At 36.8% G+C, this 25,991-nt stretch overlaps 1 protein-coding gene across 1 annotated transcript; it reads right to left on the minus strand.

Moving 5' to 3' along the window:
• Positions 1-8,807: 8,807 nt before the first annotated feature.
• LOC103201147 (PEST proteolytic signal containing nuclear protein) lies at positions 8,808-22,826 on the minus strand. Its single transcript, XM_007945772.2, has 5 exons — positions 22,700-22,826; positions 17,477-17,691; positions 15,428-15,502; positions 10,209-10,264; positions 8,808-8,934 (listed from the first exon to the last, which is right to left on the minus strand). Exons 1-5 carry the CDS (start codon positions 22,824-22,826, stop codon positions 8,808-8,810), a joined length of 600 nt encoding a protein of 199 aa, XP_007943963.2.
• Positions 22,827-25,991: the final 3,165 nt, after the last annotated feature.

Below are 25,991 nucleotides of genomic sequence, written 5' to 3' on the forward strand. Positions count from 1 at the left end.
TCCCTTGTCAGATATGTCATTGCTGAATATTTTTTCCCAATCTGTAGGTTCTCTTTTGGAGAAGTCTTTGGAAGCACATAAAAATTGAATTTTTAAAAGGTCCCATTCATCTAGTTTACCTTCAGCTGTTTGTACATTTTGGGTTATGCTTAACAGTCTATTTATGCCATAAATGAAGGTCCCTGAATTTGCCCCTATTTTTTCCTTGAGGAACTTTATAGTTTTACATTTCACATATAAGTCTTTGATCCATCTGGAGTAAGTTTTTGTGTATGGTGTGAGGTACGGATCTTGTTTCATTTTTCTGCAAATGGATATCCAGTTTTACCAGCACCAATTGTTAAAGAGACCACCTGTTGCCCACTTAATGGATTTCAGCCCTTTGTCAAAAATCAGCTGACCATAGGTCAATGGATATATTTCTGGGTTCTCAATTCTGTTCCATTGGTATATGTTTCTGTCATTATACCAGTACTAGGCTGTTTTGACTACTGTGGCTGAATAGTAAGTTTTGAGATCCAGCAGTGTGAGGCCTCCTACTTTGTTCTTCTTCAACAGTGCTTTGCTTATTCGAAGTCTCTTTCCATATGGAATTAGTGATATGGTTTTAATATGGTTTTTCCATGTCCTTAAAGAATGTTGATGGGGATCTGGATTGGGATTGCATTGAATGTATAGATTGGTTTGAGTAGTATTGACATTTCCACAATGTTCAATTTTGCTAACCACCAGCATGGTATGTTCTTCCATTTATGTAGATCTCCTATGGTTTCTTGGAGTAGTGATTTGTAGTTTCCTTTGTATAGGTCTTTTGTGTCCCTCGTGAGATTTATTCGAAGTATTTTATTTTGTTGCTAGCTATTGTAAATGGTATTGATTTCCTTTTCAGCACTCTCTTTGCTGGTGTACAGGAATCCAACTGAGTTTTCGATCTTGTATCCTGCCACTATGCTAAATCTCTCAATTAGTTCCAGTAGTATTTTTGCTGAGTCTCTTGTTTTTTTATGTATAGGATCGTATCATTAGCAAATAGGGAGTTTGACTTCTTCCTTACCAATTTAGATGCCTTTGATTTCCCTTTCTTGCATTATTGCCCTGGCTAGGACTTCCAATATAATGTTGAGTAGAAGTGGTGATAGAAGGCATCCTTGTCTGGTTTTTGTGCACATGGGGAATGGTTTCAGTCTTTCTCAACTGAGAATAATGTTGAAATGTTGACTGTTGGTTTTGCATATATACCCTTTATTATGCTGAGGAATTTCCCTTCTATTCCTATTTTGCTGAGTTTTTTTTTTTTTAATCAGGAATGGGTGTTGGATTTTATCAAACACCTTTACTGCATCGATTGATATAATCATGCAGTTCTTTTATTTATGTGATGGATGACGTTAATTGTTTTTCTAATGTTAAACCATTCTTGCATACCTGGTATGAACCCCACTTGGTCCTAATGTATTATTTTTTTGATACATTGTTGGAGGCTTATTGGCTAGGATTTTGTGGTTTTTACATATATATCCATGAGGGATATTGGTTTAGTGATGTCTTTGCCTGGTTTTGGTATCAAGGTTATCCTTGCTTCATCAAATGGATTTGGGAGGATTCCATCTTTTTCTATGTTCTGGAATAGTTTGAGTAGGATAGGCATCAGTTCTCTGAATGTTCAGTAGAATTTGCCAGTGAAACCGTCTGGGCCAGGGCTTTTTTTTGTTGTTGGTAAGTTTTTTATTATTTGTTCCTTTTTTTGTTTTGGGTCTGTTTAAATTTTCCTTCTCTGCCTCTGTTAGTTTAGGTAAGCAGTACGTTTCTAGAAATCTGTTAGTCTAGATTTTCAAATTTTGGAGGGTATAGTCCTTCACATGACAACAACAGTTCTTCATAGTATCCTGACATTATGCACTTACATTCTGACCCAGCAATTCTACTACTGGGAACTTATCTGAAGATACATCTCAATAATAAAAAAATATACAGCACAAGGCTATTCAACTTTAGCATTGTAATAGGAAAATACTAATCTCAATGCCCATACATAAATAACCGAATAAATTGTGGTACAGTCACACAATGGAATAAGATGCGAATGTGTGTGGGGAAGCCTAGGAAAGATCTCTATGACCAAAGAGTAACTATAGTGTACTACCCTTCACATAAGGAAAATAAGAAATTAAACCACCATTCCTTCATTTATACAAAAAGAAACACAGGAAGGATAAACTATAAACCAGAGACTGGTAACCTATAGGGGGTTAGGTGTGAAATGGATAGTAAGTGCAGGAGAAAGACAACAGGATAGAAAGGATTGAGAGAAGTGACACTTCTGTTGTGTAGTTTGGACTTTTAGAACTATGCTGTGGTGTAGTGAACTACTTCGAATGTTTCTTTGAGCCATGGCCTTTGTGACTCCCACCAAATTACTGGGTGGAACTATGCAAATGTAAGGTTGGATAGCTTGTGAGTAATGTAAACAAGGTACATGACACCCTTGTGGGGCTGGGACAAGGTGTATGGAACCATAATGTGGGGATTGGTTAGTTTTGTCATTCTGCCAGGTTTAAAGTGAGTCCTCCTAGAGGCAGAAGGAGGAAATCTCACCGCCATCGAGAGAAGAGGCACAGGTGGAGTGGAGTGCATCCTAGGACCTGAGATCCCTGTGCTGGACCTCTCTGGCAGAGACAGCAGTGAAGACAAGCAGAGATGACTGGCTGAGGCAACCAGCTGAGACAGCAGCAATGGAACCAAGGGGACCAAGAGACAGAGTGGCAGGCTTGCCAGCCCAGGAGTGAGAAAGCTGAACACATTTGGGCAGGAGGCTTGGTGGTGGAGTGGGGTGCACCTATCCATAGAGCTAGAAGAGCTTTGTGACACTGGCCTGAGCAGGGCAGAGGCCAGGTTGAGAGGCCAAGAGTCAGGGAGGCATTCCTGAGGGCATAGCAGAGGGGGCTGTCATGATGGAAGAATTGTATCCTGGGAGCGTTCCTGAACCTGAATTGTAACCTGTCACTTCCCTAAAAAACTCTATAATCGTTGACTATTGTCTTTGAGTTCCATGTGGACATTGCAATAAATTACCAAACCCAGCAGAGAAACAGTGCTGTGAGAGGCACAGTTGGTGTTAGAACTGGTAAAAAGGCTGGAGAGTGGTGGCATGTCTGACCTCATAGGAAAAAGCCTTGGGCTGTTGATGGTAACCGTTTTCCCCTTGGGAGGCTGGAGGAGGTCAGAGGATGCCACTCCTGTTTCCTTAGCTCTGGTAGTGTAGTGCCTAAGGCACTTGACTATTAACCAGAAGGCTGGCAGTTCAAACCCACCAGCCACTCCTCAGAAGGTTGGGCAATCTACTTCTGTAGTGATACACCTTGGAAACCCAAGGAGGGGTGACTATGAGTCAGGTCCTACTTGACACATAACAACAACAACAATCTTTCATGTACCCCCCCAAAAAAATGATAGGCGCCCAATTATGAAATACAAACAGAAACAAATGAACTAATTTCATTACAAATGAAAATTCCTATGGAGGCACAGAAACAAACCAACCTACATTAACCTTGTCAAACTGTACTTTTAATTACGTATTCTAAGGCTAAAAACAAGGAACTTTACACAAATACAAGCAGTCCATGGGTTACCAACATCCCACTTACAACTCCTATTTGCCTTTTAATGTTTAAACTGAAATGTTTAAATTTGCTCACACTGAAATTGATCGATCCAATCTCTACTCACAACAAATTAATCACACTCACTTTCATTTACTGAACATAAAGTTTTTAAATCATTGGAAAGTTATTTGAGTCTTATCTTACATTAAAGGCTATATAAGAACCATAAGCACCTGTACCCACTCCCCTAAAATCCCATGTAAAGATACATTAGGGATGGAACTTGTTTTTAACCCAGGACTGCCTTATTGTTTTTCACAGGTAAATGGGTAATTCAAAAACTATTTTATGTGGATCCTAGAATTAAGCAAATAAGCATATTATGGATAGTCAACATCAAGTTTCTCACTGTTGGAGAAAGGACTTACAAATATACAAAGAGGGAAGACTAGAATGAACTTTTGTGGTGTTGGACTACCACTGGAAGAATCAATATGAACTCATGGAGAAGACACATATACAAAGATATAGAAAAATATACATATATTTCCTAGCTGTGTTGGATAAGCAGGCCTAGAAACAATGGTACCTCAGTACCAGTGAGCACATAATGCTCTTTTACTTTTTAAACACTATTATCCAATAAAAGGAACCATGGTTGCTTTAAGAAATCATTGATTTCAAGACTAGAGACGTACACAATGAACTTAGAACTTCTTGTGATGCTGGAAACTGAAGTACTCAAAAAAAGGATGGAGACATGTCAAAAGGACATGGGTCAACTTGAAGAGGCTCTCATGACCAAATCCAAGGCAGCCTGAGCAATAAAATAAATGACAGTAATGGGTTATAACACAAAAAATAAAAATCCAAGGGCCCATTAAAAATAATCAAACTAAATAATGATGAAAGCTGTCTCACAGTAGTTTCAATTAATAAAAGTAGGAAGGATGGAAATAGAAAACCATTTGGCAAACACTACACAAATAATTGTTTCAGGAAAGAACCATGGTTGACTCCTAGTTACTGGCAAAAAATATGACAAAGAGCATTTACAGTCTCAAATATCTACTCATACAAGATACTTACTAAAAATCAAAACCCACTGCTGTCAATTTTGATTCACAGCAACCCTACAGAACAGAGAACTATCTCACGGGATTTCTAAGGCTTCAAGTCTCTACAGAAGCAGACTGTCAACATCATCTCCAGTAGAGGAGCTGGTGGATTCAAACCACTGATTTTTGGTTAGTTGAGTGCTTTAACCACTGCATCACTAACGTTCCTTACTCATTACTGTGTAGTGAAGAATTTGACCTTATCCAAAGAGGTATAGTCTTTGCCCTTCTGAGAGGTAAGCTATGTCATACCTGACAGGAAGGTCTTTGTTTAGAGTGGAAGCTGATCCCACTGAAACTTAATGTGAGGCCAGCCAGCCACACCAGCAAGATCAACCTTGTGATTCAGGGTAGGGGCTTTAGGTAACAAGGTATCATTCGATCTGGAAATTGAGTTCAACCACATGGGCAATTATCCATATGTGATGAAGTCCCAAGAAAAGCTCTAGATATTGACGCTTGAGTAAGCTTTCCTGGTGGGCAATACTCTCTGCATACTATCACACATTGATTCCTGGAGGGTAACACTTCCTGAAGGCAGTGGAAGCTCTGAGTTTGTTTGGAATGGAATCCTCTTGAACTCTTCCTTTGCGTGATTTTAGGCTGTATCTCTTCCCTGTAATAAACTGTAACTGTAAGAACAATAGTTTGCTTTCAGCAAGTCCTCTGGGTCCTTCTAGCAAATTGTCAAACCTGTACACCTTGCAGTTTGGCTAACTTGGGTAATAACAAAGGGAAAAACAGCAAAGAAATCTGATAGACTACCAAGTAAACACTAATGGGACAAATTGACATCCTGTGCTTCTTGCTATGATACAATGAGGATCTTATCAGTTCTGTGGTATTCTTGCCAAAAATGCAAAAATGATTTAATAAGCAAACATCAGGGAAACACAAAATTGAGGGATCTTGTACAAACTGGCCTAGACTTTTAAAAAGTCCAAAGAAAGAACATTGAAGTGTTCCAAATTAGAGGAGGCCGAACAGAAATAGGAGGCACTTGGCTACTGATGGAAAGGTTAGAGGTTTAAATCCACCCAGAGTCTCTTGGAGAAAGACCTGGCACTCTACTTCCAATCAGCCAGCCATGAGGTTACTGTAAGTCAGAATCAACTTGATGGCAACTGGTTTAAAGAGAGAGAAGTAAATGCAATGTGTGAAACTGAAGTAGATCTTGGGTTAGGAGGACTTCAGTGGGGCCAATGGTGAAATATGAGTAAAGCCTGCAGAACAACAGTGTACAGAATAACAGATAATAGCATGTGATCATGTTAATTTACTGACTTGAACAGTTATCATGTAGTTATGTGTTAACATATGTGTTTACACGTGGTAAACATATGCAAAGGGTACAAGGAGATAATTAGGATTTTTTCCATTTTTTTTGAAGTCTAAAAAATTTTCAAAATGAAGTCTGAAAAAAACTTTTAAGTACATTCCATTGACCAAGAAAGTAAGTTGAACAATCTCACTATAGTATGTCAAGCTAACCTTGACAGTAGATTTATGAAAATTAGAAACTCAGCCTTCATTTGTAATGAGAAATGAATCTTGATTTTAAAATGTAGTTCAACTTTTCTATTTACTAGGGCCTGATGTGTTCAGCACCAGCATTGTAAATACTAAAAGGATATATTCTAAAAGGGAAATCTAACAAGTTCTGGATAAGAGGTTAGAAGAAACTAAGGAAAAGGCCGCTCTAATGACGTGGGTTAACAAAGTGAAAGTGATGGAAATGAGAAGGCAACCAATGTGACCTTAGAATTCATGTCAACCAAAGAAAATAAGTTTGGGTATCTGGAATGTGTTTGACAGAAGAATGCCTAGTATGCAGGATAAAGAAAGCATACTGAGTAACAATATTAAAAAGTAACCAGAGAAAGAGGGCATATTTAACCCGAAGGGAGCAAGTAAAAGTACAGTACAGAAAGATCCCTTCAAATATTTTATGTAAGCCATTGAGTAGTAGAGGGATTCAATCCCCCCTCCCCCACTTTATGGTCTTAAATCTCTATATACAGCTAATGGATGGTAGATAGTAGTCAGAGAGTATGTTCTAACATTTAGGAATTTTTAAAGGTATGTATATCTCTACAGGATTTTCTAGAGCGTAGGACATATAACTCTTTGGACTTAGAGAAGGGGGATTTGGATTTGTTTGACCCTTTAAGTCTTTTCCAATCTGCGGTAATATAAAGCTACAGACTGTTGTCAAGTTAGGTAGACCTTAATAACGAAGACTTTCAAACCCTCCATTACTTTGGCCAATAATACGGGCAAAAGTAACAATTATAACATTTGTCTCAACTTTTTGTAAAAACATACAAAAGCAAGCAACAATAAGTGGAATAGAAAATAAAAACACTATTGAGTTTGACAATTTATTGGTATTTTAGTAAAGACATTCATCTCAGTCATTTCTCTCTCCCATCTTGACCTTAGGTAAATATTTCATTTGGGTCAAGAAAAGAATATTGTAGGAGAGGGATAATTACTATTTTAACATAAACAGTAAAATGAATGAAAATGGAAAGTTTGCCTACATTAAAGTAAGTTAAATTCATGTATCTTGATATAATTAAATCATGTAAGAACAAATAGTTCTATATACATTTCCAATGTTTTACTTGGGACTTATTCTAAACTTAAATGCAAGTGAACAAAGTATTAGGAATATACAACAGTCAGGCTGCTTCTCTGGAGTTGTTATTACCTATTATAAGAGCTCAGTGAGCAGTTACCACCAATAAAATAGTCTGAAACATCCTCCAAATTTAATATTGTAGGGATTTTCAAGGACATTATTCTATTTTATGTTTCTTTTGTTTGTGACTCTACTTTCAAAGATGTGCTTAACTGTTATGTTAAGAGAGAGAGCTCATATACAATATAAAAATACAAAAGGAAAAAAAAATACCACCCTAGACCCCACAGAACAAAGCATATATGGTCAGCGATTCCATAAAATGTTTGAAGATGCATTTTCTTTCCTTCTATATTCAGTATCTAAAATGCACTTTTGAGAAGTCATTGATCAATACATGTACTCTTAAACTGTAGTATTCTATTAATAAGAACTCCTGTAGTAAGGTCCATTCAAATTGGATTTCACAAATTAGTAATGTAAATGCTTTGACAAAGTACAGAAAATGTATCTTCTCATTCCCTTCTTCATACAATATTAATTTCTTTTTTGAGTGTTCATACCTTTTAAAAAATAAAAGCAGCCAAATATTTAGGCAATATGTACATTTAAATTTTTTTGGTGGTGGTTTATAGTTTAAAAGAAACAGCTTCCTCAAGTTCTGGTGGAAATGCTTTCAGAAACTAGCTAATAACAAAAACCAAGAGAAGCACATTCAAAATACTGATTTACTTTGGTAGCAAATGGTTGTTCTTTGAAGACTACTAAAGGTAGACAAGACCCGTTAAGATGAAGTGAGCTATTTCAAATATTCAACAGTTTACATAAAATTTCAAAAAATGGTTACTTTCAAAAAGCTAAGCATCTATATCTAACAGACAGCAATGCAAAAACTACTTTATGACTTGAAACAAAACAAATGCCCATACAAAAAAAAGCTGTATTTCATTTTATCTAAATTTACTTTCAGTCAATAGTCCAGTAACATTTTTCCTCCTAATACAATACTCCCTTTTCTATAAGGCTGTTCCTGGGAGCCAGATAGTTTATATAATGAGGGAGTTAAATTAGAGAGTAATTGCTTGTATTTTGAAGACAATAACTTTTTGCTTCCCTCTTAATGTGCTAATAGTTATCTAAAAAAATATGCAATTCTTAAAAAGGTACCATTTCTGATTTCTTTATTATCTGCAACCTTTGGAAACTAATCAAGTGAAACTACAAAATTAGCAAATGTCTTGAAATCTGTATATAAAACATAAATTACCTCTAATTTCAAACTCTCATTTTATTAGTGTACCATTCAATCTCTAATTAAAAAAAAAAAAGAAAGAAAAAAAGAGACGGCTCCGAAGATAGTCTTATATCATTCTTTTAAAAAAGGAAACTGTTCCTTTTAACTTTACACCCACCCCACACCCCAATCGTAAAACACATCATTTAATTGTCTTGGTCATGGACATTTCCAAGATGAGATTTTATATTTCGCTCCCATAGCTTCTGGTTATCAGAAAATCCATGCTTTCCTTTGTTGAAAGAGTTTGGTCCTGCTGATGTTGGTGTATCCCTATATTAAAAGAAAAATGTTTACTTACAATGTTATACAAAGCCTTTAGGACTATTTTAACTCATAGAATACTTTTGTTTAGCACCTATTACAAACACAGGCTGAATAACAGAAGGCCTTATAGAATTTTTTAAAAATAACTTTTCCACAGAACTATCTTACAATTTCAGATTCAGTACGCCTGAGGTGAAGTCAGGTAAATCTTTAGTTTTAACAAATATCTAAACTGAATTCTGATGCACTATAAGCCTGGAAACCACTAAACTTTTTTTTAACTCTGGGTTGTAACTCATAAAGAGGGTCATGAAATCAATTTGGTGGTTTGCCATCAACATTTGTTTAAAAAAAAAAAAAGAAAAATTATGAAGATTTATCACATATAGTAAGGCTCAATGTCATTTTATGAACTTGTTTCAATTTTATCTGTTTAAACATATGTAAACGTATACTGTGTGCTGAGATTGGATGACACTGTCAGATGTATTTCTTTAGTTTCCAATAAAAAGGAAGGAAGAAAGGTAGGCACCCACTGGGCTGTTCCCAACTGAATCACACAACTAAAGTCTAAAATGTGATGCTTGTGTATGGATTTAGGGGAGGTTAGATTTAGGTTTGGTAGAAATGAGGACATAATATCAGTTGATATGAACTTTCTCGCCAGCCTCTAAGTTATCCATTTATGCATGCAAAGAAAGGAAACTGAAATTATCATGTTAACTTGAAGTTAATGTTAGTTATTTCCAGAAAAAGAGGAATAATGGAGGAAAATAGAAATTAAAATATTTTTACTTGTCTTATTTTAATATTTGGCATCTAAATTGCCAAGGACAAACAATACACAGGATCAAGTGAAGAGAAAGACAACCTAAGGGGCTGAAAGTCATTTCTCTTTTGTACTAGAAAAAATGTAAACATTAATTTTAAACCAAAAATATTTCTGATAGCTATTTCTTATTTGAAAAACATAGGTTACATGTATCTGAAAAGAAAAGAGACTTAGGTTATTGTTATTTTTCACATATACTCAATTACTCTTATCAGGAGAGAAAAATAAAATGACTATTATACATAGCTCATATAACACCACATTCTTACTAAACCATTATCTTTTTCATGAGGATTAGTCTGTTTACACATCTTCAAAATCTTAACTATTAGTATATATATTTTGCCAAAATTCTTGAGAAAATGCTAAAAGATTGTGTAATTTATTCTTGTTCTTAATTCACTTCTATCATTTTCTGTAATACTAAAGTTATGAAAAATTATAGTACCTTCCAATATTCTTCATCCTCATCTTCGCTTCTGGAGGCATCTCTTCTGGTTCACTCTGGAGAATTAATCCAAGATGATGGCATACAGATTTATTCACCTGATTACTAACAATGCTAAATTTTACATCTAAGTCTCTTATAATTTTCAGTACTGTACATTTTGCTAATAGGAGAAAATCCACTGAATTATTTATCTTAACCTCATTTTAAAAACAAATACCTAGCTTCTAATATATGATTTTGCAGCAAGTAAAAAAACTGGTATAAACCCAATATTCTTGAACTAAAGTCATTTATCACTTACTAGGCAATCCCTAGAGGAAAATGTGCTACACGTTGAGTTATATGCCTTAATAATGCACTATCATTTAAAATCCTAACAATTATGAGTTAAATGCCTTAATATGCACTATCATTTAAAATCCTAACAATAACCCTATGAGGTAGCTATGATTATCATCCCATTTTACAAATGAGGTAAGGAGGTTAACTTGCCAGGTCAGAAAGCTAATGTATGGCAAAACAGTCTGATGTCAAAAAAAGGTGCTAATCACTTTACTGCTCTCTCTCTCATTTCTTTTCCTTAAAGCTAAAAATGCATGTGACAAATCAAATCCTATCATATATTATTTGTACTTATAAATGCTGCTGCTGAGCTAAATACATGTATGTGTGTCCTGAAGATTCAACCTAAAGGGGCTTCCTTCTGGTCATCTTTGGGACAATTTGAGCATTATAGAGTAACAGATAAAGGATTATGTTGTTGTTATGTGCCCTTGAGTCAGCCCAACTCACAGTGACCCCTCCTTGGGTTGCCGAGGCAGTATCACTACAGAAGTAGATTGCCCAACCTTCCTACTGAGGAGTGGCTGGTGGGTTTGATTATAGCCTACCGAATAAAGTAAGAAGCCACAAGTCTAAACTGATACAAATAAAATTTTAAAGAGCTAAGGGAAAATTGGAGCTCTAGTAACGTAGTGCCCGAGGCATCTGACTGCTAATCAGAAGGTGGCGGTTCAAACCCACCAACCACTCCTCGTAAGGAAGGTTGGGCAATCTATGTCCATAGTGATACCGCCTCAGAAACCCAAGGAGGGGTCGCTATGAGTCGGGACAACTCGACAGCACTTAACAACGAAAGGGAAAATCCTTTTATTCTTTTTATTGTGATTTGGGTAAAGTTTACAGAGCAAATTCATTTTCTATACAGCAGCTCGTACACATCGTTTCATGACAATGACTGCAGTCCCCGAGCTCTTTCTACTTCTTTCCTGTAGTTACCTCTTCCCTGTGTCCTTCTATCCTATGTATTCCTGCCCCCTGAGCTATCTCCCTCTGCAAATACTGCCCTTCTTGCTTCATCACTCTAAAGAGTGTATCTGCCTGATGGAAAGGTTCATCTTATATGCCTATTGCTTGGAAGCCACCCAAGTGAGTGCAATTCCAGGCCTGAAAGGTGACTGGAGGCCATAGTCTAAAGGGTCTCATCAGGCTCTATCAGACTAATAAACCTCGTGTTTTTCATGATTTTGAGTTTTGTTCCACATTATTCTCCCAATTCTATCCAGGATCTCTACACCAATCCCTTTCTGACAGTGGCAGCCAGGCACCATGGTCTCATGGTCATATAGGCTGAGGTTCACATGGTCCACTAGTCCCTTGGACTAATTGTTTCCATGCATCTTTGGTTTCTTCATTCTTCTTTGCTCTGGATGAGGAGAGACCCATTGCTGCAGCTAGATAGCCACTTGCAAACTTTTAAGACCCCTAGTCGTTACTCACCAAAGTAGGATGTAGCATAATGTTTTTGTGTAATACGTTATGCCAACTGAGCTTGATGTCCCCCGTGACCATGGTACTAAGCCCATAGGTCCAACATCTCACTCCATCAGGGTGGCTGGCTGTGACTGAAAAGTTATTGTAACTTTGCCCTGTTAGTTCTAGTTCTATGGACATTCTTATACCACATACAAATATGTATGTAGAAATACCATCTGCCAACCTTATATATGGTCATGAGTATATTCTTTTGCCTAGACATACCTGATCATTCAGCCTGTCTACCTGTCTATTTATCTGTAAATTAATGTTTGTTACCGCTGATAACACAGTATTGTGTATGCAAAAGGGTTTATCTTTATTGTCTATACTTCTTATGCACCTCTCTGTGTCTTCCTTTTCCTTACTGTGTTGGTCATTCCCTTTTGGTATATTGCCTTTCCCTTCATCCAGACCAATACCTGTCTCTACCTATCTAGCAATGTTCCCTCCCTCCCCCTCCTATCCCTGGTACCCAATAAAGGAAGTTTCCTTCTATATATAAATCTTTCCCTGACCTTTTAAAATAGTGAACTAATACAATATTTGTCCTTCTGTGACTGACTTATTTCATTCAGCATAATGTCCTCCAAGGAAAATTCTTCCTTACAGTAAAAGCCAATTAATGAACTCAGAAGGGATGATGGAATTGGAAAATCACTATTTGGCAAACATCAACATAATGATTCAGACCACAATTACTGATGCCTGTGACATTAGTAAGTGAATGTTTAAGGAATAATGGGATATTTACATATCTTACAAAATACATCACCACAACATACATTTTAATTTCAAAAGATAAAAAGTAGAGAAACCTAGCAGACACCACCTTAAACAAATGATCAATATTAACTTTGTAAGTAGTGGGACAAAATGGTAGCATGTGCTCCCTGACATGATGCACTGAGACTCTCACGTACTTCTGGGGTATTCCTGCTGAAAGTCAAAAATGTGAATCTAATGTTGAAGAAACACAAACAACTCCAAACTGGGCGACATTCTACAAAATAACTAGGCCGTTTTCTTTAAAAATGTTAATGACATGAAATAATAGACTTAGGAATTGTTCCAGATTAGAGGAGACTAAAGAGACACAACACGACTGAAAAAATATAAAATATTTTTAAAGCAATTAATTAACTGGGTCCTCTATTTATCAGGGCTCAGAATATATGCATAGTAACTTATGTAGTGTAGAGCAATGAAAAGCAGATTTTTTTTTTTTTTAAAAAAAGGCACCTCGAAAGAAAGGCTGGTAATCTACTTCCAAAAAATTAGCCATAGAAAACTTTATGAAGTATAATTCTACTCTGCCACACATGGGGTCATGATGAGTCAGAATTGACTCTATGGTTGGTACCAAGTAGTTTTAGCTTATCCTTTACTCACATTAACATATTACAGAAGAAAGAATGATGTTTGAACCTGTCTAAAGTTTCTTTTAAAAAATACAGAAAACAGTAAGCTATGATGTAAAAAAGGAAACAGAAGAAACCAGAGGACTTAAATTCTAATTCAGCATTAGTATTCATTAACACACTCACACACACTTTACTTCACTTTTTAGTTGCTCCATTTAAAAAAAAAAAATATATCACAATTCATAGGGATACATGGAAAGTAAAATAAAGTTACGACACATTGTTAGGCACTTCAAAGTAAGCTATTACTATTATGTCAGTGTTTAAAATTTCTAGTCTTTGCATTTTTGCACATGCTGTTCCCTTTTTCCATGTGGTTCTTCTCTCATACACTTTGCACCTATCAGTAAGCTACCTAATCTCTTAAGAATGTTAAGAGATGCCAGAAAATGGGGGGAATCCAGAGCCCTGCTTGCTAGGCATCTCCCTCTCACATCATAGTAGCTCCTAAGCCACTTCCATAGAAGCCAAAACTTGAGAAATAATTTAAAAATCCATGATCTAAAGTTAGCCTTCAATTCACAGGTGAGAAACTAAGGTTCCAAAAAGGTGAAGTGATAAACTCAAAGGCTTTCTGCTGGTTAGTAACTGGCTGGTTAGTAACTGGCAAGGCAGCATGTGGGCACGAATCCAGGTCTTAGGGATTCCCAGTCTACTGTTCTTCCCATGCTGTTGCACTTAGTTACCTGGCCTCTCTTCTTTCTTTAAATTTCCTCATCACTTCCTCTCTTCAGGTATTTCTGATTTTATATCCTGTACCCTTTTATGTGTAAGTCTCTGCCCTAACAGGCTATTTTTTAAAAACATATCTGGGTTATCTTTGTACCTTTATAGTACCTTACACATAGAAAACACTCAAATTTATAGAATTAGTAAAGTTCAAAGGAGAAGAGTGTGATAACCATAGCAATTCTTTGCCTACTGCTCTTAGCTCTATCAATTCCATAATTACCCTTGACCAATATTCGTCTACAAAATTCTGCACACAAAACTCAGTATTTATCACTTGTGACTTGAAAGCTGATGCCACAGCTTATAAAAGCATATTTTTTGGCTCTTAGAAAACGGTTTAGTATCCAACTCTCTTCTATATTCTTCCCAAATCACTTCAGCTCCACAGTTTGAGCTCCTATGAATGTATAATTTTTATTGTTTGGGGGAGCAGTTACTCATGTATCCTATAACATTTAATTATTATACAATAAAGGGTCACATTTAAGTTGGAGTTAGTAAAGAGTGTAAAGCAAAATTCAATCAAACTCATCCGCAAAAATTGCATAAATCATTCATAAGCATAGTATGAAAGGGACACTGTGAGTGGCATGAAGGGTTCCATGCTCCCCTTAACACATGTATACTGAGCAGAACTGAAAAAATACCCGCACTATTTAAATTGTTATTCCTCCTAAGGGTGTAGGGAACAAGCTCCAAAAGTTGCCTCCTGTTAAGTTAAACACATGTATAACATCTCATCACTAAAAACCCTAACTATAAAAATTATTAAAGGTATAAGTTTTGAATTCTCTTTTTGGATCCCTACTATCTCTTAGGACAGTATATTACTATCATAATAAGCATCTGTTGATTTGGTTCTTAAACTTTTCTTTTTTTAAATAAATTTATTTCCTCCTACAACTGATCACTCCAAGTAGTTTATGTACCTGATATAAATGTTCACCTTATATGCCTATCCACTGTTCGTCTGGAAGCCACAGGAGTGAGTTCAATTCCAGACCTGAAGGGTGGCTAGGGGCCATAGTCTCAGGGGTCTCACCAGACTCTATCAGACCAGCAGAGCTGGTCTATTTTTTTTTTTTTCTTTAAATGATTTTGAGTTTTGTTCCACATTGTTCTCCCACTCTAAGTTCAAAGCTGCAAAGAAAATTCAATAGTATCATAAAGGTAACCTATAATTTGCCACTAACACTTCCTTTAAAGAACTGACCAAAATAAAATAAACATAATTAAGTAACTTACATCTTCATCTTCATTAAAAGCTGCTGCTACCGAAAGGGTTTTTGGAGCAAGAGTTGGAACTGTTTCTTTAGGCTTCTAAAGAAGAAACATATTTTTTTTAAATATCACATAAATAACATTGTAATTATTTATATTAATGACAGGAATAATTGATCTTGAAAGATTCAACTTCATCTTTTCTTAGGAACTTACACAGTAAGGAAGGAAGTTAGTACTTTGGACAATTCTGTTCTCCCTTGGAAACTGTGGGTTATCAGTGCATAGGTTTTAACATACTAGTTACGTATCCCTTTTTCCCCCTCCTGTAAAAGATTTTCTACCTTGTCAGTGAAATCTCTGACCTGCAGAGACAAAGTAAATCAACCCTGCCATATCATAAACATTTGCTTTTGAAGGAATAAAAAAGCATTACCTTGAGATTACAAATAGTAACTCCAGAAACAGCCTTTACTCTTTTAAAGGTATCACCGTATTTGATCTTATAGACGCAAGATACAAGTAAGTATCTGCTAGTTGATCAACAGGGAGCTCTGGTGGTGTAGTGCCTAAGGCACTTGACTGCTAACCAGCAGGTTGACAAGTCAAACCCACCAGCCACTCCTCGGAATGAAGGTTGGGCAATCAACTTCTATAGTGATACTGCCTCGGATACTCAAGGAGGGGTCACTGTAAGTCAGCGATGATTTGGCAGCACAAAACAACAACAGCTGATCAACTATATTTTCACGCAGTATAATCAAAACTAGCAGTTTGACTATTTTTTATATCCCACACCTTACCCCCCCCACACACACACCAAGATTGTATTTACACTGTAATTTATGTTATGAAAACAGGGTTTTGCTTTCCAAAGATTAGAATGTTTTACTGTTCCTTCTCCCCCCCCACATATCACCACCCTCCTAAATTGATCAACAATTACTAAATCATGTCAATGATGTAAAACAAATAGGGATTTGGATATCTGATTTAGAGGAGTATGTCCAAGCTCAGGAAAATCTATTACCAAGGGGACCATCTATATTAGAAGTGAACATGAGAATACTTGTTTGATATACTATCAAAAACATTTAATTATTTATGCAGTCAGGAGCATGCAACTTTTAAAAAAACAAACGTGAAACAAAAATATCAGTTCTAATAGGGGACAAAGTTAATGAGGTTTTAATGTTAATGTCTTTTGTTCACATTAAAATTTAGGGGAGCAAGTGAAAGAAAGAACACAGCATAGGCATAGGGCTCTGAAGAATAGTAGCTCTCAAAACGAGAAGTACATGGAAATGGATAAAGATGATGCCTGGACACAATGATGGACACAATCATTGTGAACTGAACTGAACTGGACATGTAAAAGTTAAAATGGCACTTGTCACATGTATTATTTACCACAATTACAAAACAAAACCAACAACCTAGAAATACTGCTCAACCATGCTGGCTTTAACTGGAAACTGATCCAGACCATTTTTTTTAAGGATCTCTGAATAAACATCTAATACAGAAATAAAGCTGTATGGTAATTGAACAGTGACTTTCACAAAACAGACATGAATTAAAAAACTCAAAAGCAATTTTAGATTTTTCTCTCCTTATGCACAAATATAACCATTTTCTAAAATCAGTAACAATGCACTATTTAAATAACTTAAAACTAAGATAATCAGGAAGCTCTTATTACCAAGCAATCTTTTACTAATAATTTTTTATGATAAAAATAACTTGATTTTTATAAATACTATTTTTAATACCACTGGCACTAATATAAAACAGCAACTGAAATTCTCTCTGAAAGTATTTTTTAGAAGTTTTGTTGGAAAAACTTTATGTAGTTATGACTATATTCCCTATCACAGATGTTCCTTTAATATTCCAGATCTTTCTTGAACACAGTATAATCACTTTTTAAATACTTACATGAAGTTCACACAAAAAGTATTACTTCTAAAGCAATGTATCTTTATTACTTAATTTACTATAATCTTTTAAATAGGTTTCCAAAACAAATTCTTAAGATATATCATAAACATTATATTTAAAACAACAACTCACACTTGCTCCAAGTTTGATGGATATGGCTGATGCTTTCTTTGTCGTCTGACTACCTATGGCAAATCCAAACTTAGAGATCTTTGTAGGCTTTGTTGGGAAGTCCCCAGCTTCTTCTTCAGCTGATCGCTTCTCAGCGCTGCGACTGGAACTTTCCCCTCCATTACTGGAAGAAACAGTCTTAGTTTTCACAGGTTTTTCTGCTTCTTCTTCAGGTCCTGGTGAAGTCGAAACAACTTACCAAGATGAGCTATTTTTACTGAGCAGATTGATGGGAGCAGCAACCTCAAAAAGCATCGTTACAAGGAAGATACCTCTGCAGTTGTCACCTACTGACCCAACAGTCTCTTCCACTGTTTGTTAGAGTATACAGCAGGAACTGAGATTGTGTGGCAGTAGAAGAGGCTCCCATGAATTAACTAGCATAAAATACAGAGCAATTTAAAATTATAAACATGGAGTTCACACAAAGTAAAGATCCTTCAACTAAACACTATTATTTAAGTTATACAACAGGCTACCTACTTGTGGAACTTTGCTTTGTAGAACTTAAGATCTATAAATTTTTCTACACAAACTACTTTGTGGGCTATCAGTTACATCGTAAGAGACTATATTTGGACAATAAATTCTAATATTCTTCAATAATGTACCACTAATTACACAAAATATCTAGTTAGAAACAGGCTAATTATTACTTGTACTTCAGTGTTAATACAGTTTGGAGAAATTTTCTTAACTGATATGTTCCTTGTGTACATCTCACAGAATCTTAAGAATTGAAAGGAATTTAAGAGGAATTCAAGGTATTTCCTGAGTAATTGAACTGTACTATGAAAAGTAGACTATCATCTGTTTTACCTTTAAGAAAAATGAACAATCATGCTTAGTTTTATACATTTTTCTTTCTCATGAAATAGCTAATTATAATTTAAAACAGTGGAAGGCAAAGACTGAGGCTTGAAATGTAAAATATCTTTAGGTAATTTTGCTTGTTTTCATATTAGGTCAGTGATTAGTTTGCATCTTGAGTAACTTAGGTCTCTTATATAAGAAAGCTATTTATGAACATATTGAGAGGTAAGACGGGAGAAATCGATTTTTAAAAATTTTATTTTCTTTCCTCAGTTATAGCCTACAGAATGTATTCTGCTACGCTACATGAATAGTTAATTTAAGGAGAAAGAGAAGATGCTCTAAGAGATGGTACTGACACTAGGTGAGAAAACAGGACAAAAAGCCAGAATGGGAGGCTGGGGTATCAAAGCCTGCTATGCAACAACTGAAATATAGAACCCAATTTCTTAAAAAATATATATATTTTTACATCAACATTAGCACTTTCAAAGTCTAAGTTTATAACTAAAAGCATTTATGCTAAATTTTATTTTGCACTCTATTCAGTTTTAGTCAACTATGGTATTTTATAGTAAAACTCAAATAATAATTACTTTTCCATACCTGACACAGCTAAGACTGTAAACTCACTGGGGGCACACAGAAATAGAAAACTCACTGGCTTTACATATATGCTACAGGTACAATTTTTGTGGAGAGATAATTATGAAAAATACCAAAACAAACATCATTAAAAAAAACAAACATTTAGACTTCACTGTAGTGTAAACTCTTTCAAATGTAACCCAAGGGATATAATTAGTTAAGGTAAAGTTTCTGCTACTTTTTAGAACTATCTTTTTTTTTATTCTAGGTCTCCCTTTACCCAGACAATATTTCTGGAACAGAGAATCTACAAAAATTAGAGTATAGATGTGAGAGAAAAGGAAAACATAATTCTTAACATTAAATGTGATAACTAGCTTAACTAGTATGTGCTAATATGTGAAATACAGTACTATATGACCCAACCCATTACGGTGTGTAGGATAAAGGTCCATAGAGACTGCTCCAGAAAAATTAGCATGAAAAGGGGAGTTGGGAGAACTATTCTACCATTCATTACTTAACCAACTGGCAGCAGTTCATTTTTATCACATCTGATTTCTGGACATCCAAAAAGGCCCATTTCACAGGGCCACACTTACTATTAAATAAGCTATGCTATTAGGTTATTTCTACATATGACTGATCCCAGATTCACCAAATTTATTTCTGTACATAGCAAATCACTGTCTGACCTTGCCTACCCTCAAGAAGTTTTTGTTTCCAATTTTTAAAGTCAACTACAAAAACGCTATAGATGTCTTTAAGATTTTCTCTCTGGTGGGGACAAGGAGGGAATGAAGAAAGATGAGTACACTATTTTTACTCTGCCTCAAAAGGCAGAATGTGTCACCTGGCTCCAGTTGTTATTTTCTCTTTATGTCCTCTTCTAACAATTACATACAAAATACACAGAGCATTTAGGAAATAAAACAAATGGATTAAGTAATGAACTAAGGTGGGAAAATGAAAGTCAAATTCACATTAACATGATTGGTATTATATAATTTCTACAATTCTATGTATAAGTCATTAGAAAATTATTTCAACCTAATGTGAGCTTTGAAACAAACTATTTAGTATCAACATTACTTTCTAAGTACATTTAAGTGTTGTCCTTTAAAAAAAAAAAATGTACTACTCTAGTGTTTGGCACTTTTAACCAGGGACTGTTATTTTCAGTCTATTTAATAAGATGTTTTGTGTTTTAGGACTGTGGAAAACAAAATTCTGAATGACCACAAATTAGTACTATAAAAATTTTACTTACACGAATTATAAAGAATTATCATTTTTAAAAAAAAAATAAAACCACAAATCAATTTAACAGGAATAAAATTACTAGATTCCATCAAGGAATTATTTTAACAAAAAGGATTTTAATCTAGTTTCTACTTATTCTGAGCACACCAAATGTGTAGTTTAATTAATGTGAAATCATTTTACACACAGGGTACTATCATTTTTGGTTCTTTTTCATGGAATAGTTGAGGAAGAAGCATAGACTTTGGAGTACAAAGGTACTTTTTTAAAAATTACCTTATAAGAAAGTTTCATGACCCATTTTGCATTCTCCTTCTTTCCTCATGTAAAAAAAGGGCACACAGCCACATCTAATAGAACTTGTGTGAGGCTTAAGGACTATCCAAGATTCCACAAGTGTTTTGCAGAAAAATGTCAATTTCATTGAAGTTCTTAGCATAACCTAATAAAGCCTGACATGGCCATGCTTTTTGATGAGTAGCTCTTCTCTAAAATTTCTACTTATTTCAAAGTAGAAATTAAAAAAAAATAGTAATAAATAAACAAAATTGAAGAGGGGAAAAAAATCTTACCCAAAGCCTTATCCCTCCTAAGGTGAAAGCAGTTAATTCAAGTAAATAGCTCCTCTCATTGACATAGTTATGTGAAGTACAGAAGTAATCCACTCATAAAATACCTGAAGTGCCAATATACTGGAATGTTCAATTGAAATTAAAATTTAAAAAATATTTTTAAAGTAAGCCCTTAAGACAAACTTGATAGTGTTTTCATAACAGTGACTATCTGCCACAGAATTAATAATTTATTAATACCCATGTTATGAAATGTTTTAAGTGTAAGTGCTCTGTACAATTTCATTAAAAATATCTGACAATTAAAAATTATAGGCAACAGCCCTAATTCATTGCAAAGAAAGGCAAATTATGTAGTAGTTGAGGCATATTACTTATTCCAAGTTACCACCAAAAGAGATAATCTTTGATATGGGTTAGCTAAGGTAGCTCCCTTCTCCCCACCCTACCCCACCAAAAAAAAGGCAAAAAAAAGTGGAAACATCAAGAGAGAGATTAAGGATTCGTACTACAGAGCTAATATCTCTCAAATGACAGTGGTGGATAAATTATACAGTTTAATTTTGCTGATACTTAAGGTATATTTTGGCAGCATATTAAACACATCTCTTCTACACTTAGTAGACAGTTAAAAAGGCAGCCTAAAATTAAAAGTCACGTCTACATCCATAGTGATACTACCTCGGAAACCCAAGGAGGGGTCGCTATGAATCGGGTCGGACTCGATGGCAAACATTTTTTAGGCTGCAAATCTGTTTTTTCTCAAACTACTTCTAATTTTTAACGTAATTTTACTGAAAAATTTCCAAGACAGTAATTTTGGGGGGGAGAGGCTTCCTAACGAGGTAACACTAGATGATCTAAACTATTGTTTCATAAGCTATTTTAACGGGGGGGCGGGCTGAATATCACTGCCCATGTTTTTTGAAATGGAATTTGTGGGTCAAAAATACTGAACATTTCATTTCTCTTCAATACTTTTGTTTCCAAGATAATTTACATCACGTTAGCAGGTCTAAATTACCTCCATATGCTATTAATCTTTGGTATTTTCTCCTATTAAATGCTTTCAGTCACAAGACTCTGAAGACTCAGGTTGGCGAACATTTAAAACATTCATTATAAGCTCGCACGTGTTATATTCCCTTGTTAAGACAATGCAGGGATGGAGAGATTACACTTTCTTTTCCTTAAAGCACAAAACCCAAATTTACGGGGAAGGGAGGTTCATCTATAAAGATAGCGTCAACCTAAGTGTACTCCACATCGTAACAAAATACAGGGCACATTAGCCTAAATATCTGGCATGCGGTCAACTGGCAACAGCCGAAGTAAAAGCAAATACAGGCAATCAAAGCCTAGACCCTGCAGCGTAAACCAGCGGGCGGGCAGAGTTTCCTCTCTCCCTACGTCGTCTCGGCCCATCCCATTTAAAAGCCAGCAGTTTGAAAATAAAGTACAGGCAAAGGTCGTCCGCCTTGTCAGCGAACAGAGAGCGACACACCTAATTAATTTCTAGGTGTACTAGAGAGGCCGACACTGTCGGAAACTCGGCTTGCGGCCAATTCCCGAGGCCACCGCTCGGTGACCCGTGCAGAGTGTGTGTTTTGTGTGATGTGCGTCTCTGATGTGGAGGTAGCGGTTCCTGCACAGCCGCTCCGAATTCTACCCCGAGTTCAGGCTCCCTTTCTGGGGCCCATCTCCCTTCTCTTCAGAAACGGGGCGTCCGCTGGGGCTAGGAGGTGACATCTCCCCCAGCAAGAAGGAGATGTGGGCCCGGTTCCCAGCAGGCCGCACCGGGCGTGCCCAGGGCTCGTCGGGGCCCAGCACCTATCCGGGTGAGTGCTAGATCCGCCCATTATCGCCCACTGAATTCCCCCCACCCCGGGGAGGCCAAAGAATGGACCGGAGCATTCCCCGCAGCCCGCTACGCTGGGGTTGTGTTCACCTCCGGCGGCTCCAGCTCGTTGCGGATTCTCCGGCTTCTCTTCTCCCGCCTTCCCGTCCGCCATTTTCCCCGCCGCGATCTCTCCTGCAGCCACGCCAAGGACGTCACGGCCCCGCCTAGCAATCATCGAAGTTCGCAACCAACCCGCGAGGCTGCAGCCTAGAGCGGCCCTGGAGAGTTGGGGCGGGGGGAAGGGGCTTTCGGAAACGGAACTGGATGTGATGTAACCGATGGGTGCGGAAGGTTGGGCGGTCTCTGTGGAGGCCTAGGTAGAGACTTGATAATTAGAGACCAATTAGCTATTTCATGATCCGGTGGTGGATCCAGAAAATTGAAGGGAGATGGGAATCTGAGGTTTCTGGAGCCCCGGGTGTGATTGCAGCTGTTACTGGCGGAATTTTTCTTTCGTCCGTTACTGGGTCTCATGGCGCAGTTTACGTAAAGAGCACAGTCTTTTTCCCTACATAAGGAAATCAACATTTTTCGAGCGCCTTCTAGTGTCAAACACCATCCATACACTATTGCGTTTAATTCCGACAAAATGCGGAATATATTATTTTAATTAGCTTCGAGAATTGAGGCCGGGGAGGCTTAGTAATTTCTCTGAGGTCACGTAGCAGAATGGTAGGACCATATTTTTCTACAAGTCTCAATTAAAAGAAGTCATAAAAAAAAAAAAAAAAAAAAAAAAAAACCCACTGTCATCCAGTAAATTCCAATTGATAACGACCCCATAGAACAGAGTAGAACTGCCCCATAGGGTGTCCAAGGCGGTAAATCTTTACGGAAGGGTACTACTGCCTCATCTTTCTCCCGCTGAGCTGCTGGTGGATTATATCGCCTACCTTTTCGTTAGCAGCTGAATGCCTTAACCACTGCAGGATCAGAGCTTCTTAAGAAATGGAATAAAGAATCCGAAATGAAGTAGTAGTTGCCAGTTTTAGAAACCTTTAATGGATCCCCGGGTTTTCTAGAATGACGTCCGAGGGTTATATTGGACACCAGCCTTCCTTTTCAGTATAATCTTAACATTTTTGCTCCATTTATCCAGCCTCCTAATTGAGTCTATTTTTTGCCCGGGAAACGTAAGGAATCTTTTGGGGTTGCCCTACGATATACAACAAGTTATAGCAAAAAGGAGTCCTCGTGGTGCAGTAGGTAAGCGCCTGGCTGCTAATGGTTGGTTTGAACCCACCAGTCACTGCAGGAGAAAGATGTGGCAATCAGTTTCTGTAAAGATTACAGGCTAATAATCGCTATGGTCTCTCAAGCTGAGAAATTCAAGCCTCGAGTTGCATTCAGTTGTGTGGATCCTAACAAATTATGGATAACATTGAGAAGAATGGGAATTACAGAACACATAATTGTGCTCATGAGGAACCTGTACATAGACCAGGAGGTTGTCTTTGGAACAGAATAAGTGGGTATTGCATGGTTTAAAATCAGGACAGGAGTGTGTCAGGGTTGTATCCTTTCACCATACTTATTCAATCTGTATGTATCCGAGAAGCTGGACTCTATGAAGAATGTGCCATCAGTATTGGAAAAAGACACATTGATAACCTGTGATATGCAGACAACACAACTTTGCTGAAAATGATGACTTGAAGCACATACTGATGAAGATTAAAGACTTCAGTCTGTAGTATAGATTACATCTCAACATAAAGAAAATGAAAATCTTCACAACGGGACCAATAAGCAGCATCACAATAAATGGAAAAAAGATTGAAGTTGTCAAAGATTTCATATTACTTGTTCCACAATCAACACCAATGGAAGCAGCAGTCAAGACATCAGACAATGTATTGCACTGGGCAAATCTGCTGCAAAAGACCTCTTTAAAGTGCTGAAAAGCAAAGATGTCTCCAAAGACTAAGGTGTGCCTAACTCAAGCCATGGTGCTTTCAACTGCCTCATATGCATGTGAGAGCTGGACAATGAATACGAAGACGGAAGAAGAGTTGATGCTTTTGAGTTGTGGTGTTGGGGAAGAATACTGAAAATACCATGGACTGCCAAAGGAACTAACACATCTGTCCTGGAAGAAATGCAGCTGGAATGCTCCTTGGAAGAGAGAATAGCCAGACTTTGTCTCACATACTTTGGTCACGTTGTCAGAAGGGACCATTCCCTGGAAGATATCAGGCTTGGTAAAGTTGAGGGTCAACAAAAAAGAGGAAGGCCCTCAATAAGATGGATTGACACAGGGGCTCCAACGATGGACTCAGGTATAGTAAGGATTGTGAAGCTGGCCCAGGACTGGGAAGTGTTTCATTCTGTTCTGCATGGGGTTACTATGAGTAGGAGCTAACTCAATGGTACCTAACAGCAATAAACTAAGAAATTAAATTTGTTAAATCCACCCACTTGTGGTATTTGTTATAGCAGCACTAGATAACAAAGACACAATCTATTAGCAAATAACTGCCAGTACTACTTTCAAGATAATATATTCAGATCTGACCACTTCTCACTCCCTCTCCGATACCCAATCTATCCAACCCACTATTCTTTATCACCTTAGTTACTGTTAATAGCCTACTAACTGGTCTCCATCTTATGATCTATTCTAAAAACAATAGCTAGAGTGATTCTTTTAAAATGAATCAGATTTATTCATTCAATGAATTTTTAAGTACTTGGTATGTGCCAGGCACTGTACTGGACACTAGGGATATAGCAGTGAATAAAACAAGGGGGAAAAATGTCTCTGCCCTCATGGAGATAACTGACAGTTATCCTATTATGAGTCAGATGTCATTTCTTTGCTCAAAACTATTTGGTCTTCCCATCTTATTCACAACAAAAACCAAAGTCCTTACAATGGCCTGAGGCTTTATGTGATAGAACCCTAGTGACTCCTCTGATCTCTTCTCCAGCTACACTAGCCTTCTTGCTGTACCTTGAACTCTCTTTTCAATGCCTTTGTTCTTACTGTTTCCTTCACTTGGAACTCTCTTCCGTCATATCTTCATAGCTCACTTTTGCTTCATTCGGGTCTCTGCTCAAATGTTACCTTATCAGTCTTTGTGCAAATTAGAAAAAGAATAAGCTCTCAGTGAATGTGGTGGTTAAGTTTGTGTGTCAACTTAGCTAGGCCTGGTTGAGTGGCTAGGCAGCTGGATGTAGTATTCCCCATGATGAGACTGGTAATCAACTCCATAGTGGAATCTACTGAGAGCAGCTGAGTAGCTGCTGTTGGGTATGTGGTCTGCTTCCCATATGTGTTAGATTGGGTTCTCTAGAGAAACACAAAAACCAGCAAAGTGTATATGTATATATATATATA

The sequence above is a fragment of the Orycteropus afer genome, unplaced genomic scaffold (assembly GCF_000298275.1).
Source record: "Orycteropus afer afer isolate SDZICR_OR568_19922 unplaced genomic scaffold, OryAfe1.0 scaffold00143, whole genome shotgun sequence".
Lineage (NCBI taxonomy): Eukaryota > Metazoa > Chordata > Mammalia > Tubulidentata > Orycteropodidae > Orycteropus > Orycteropus afer.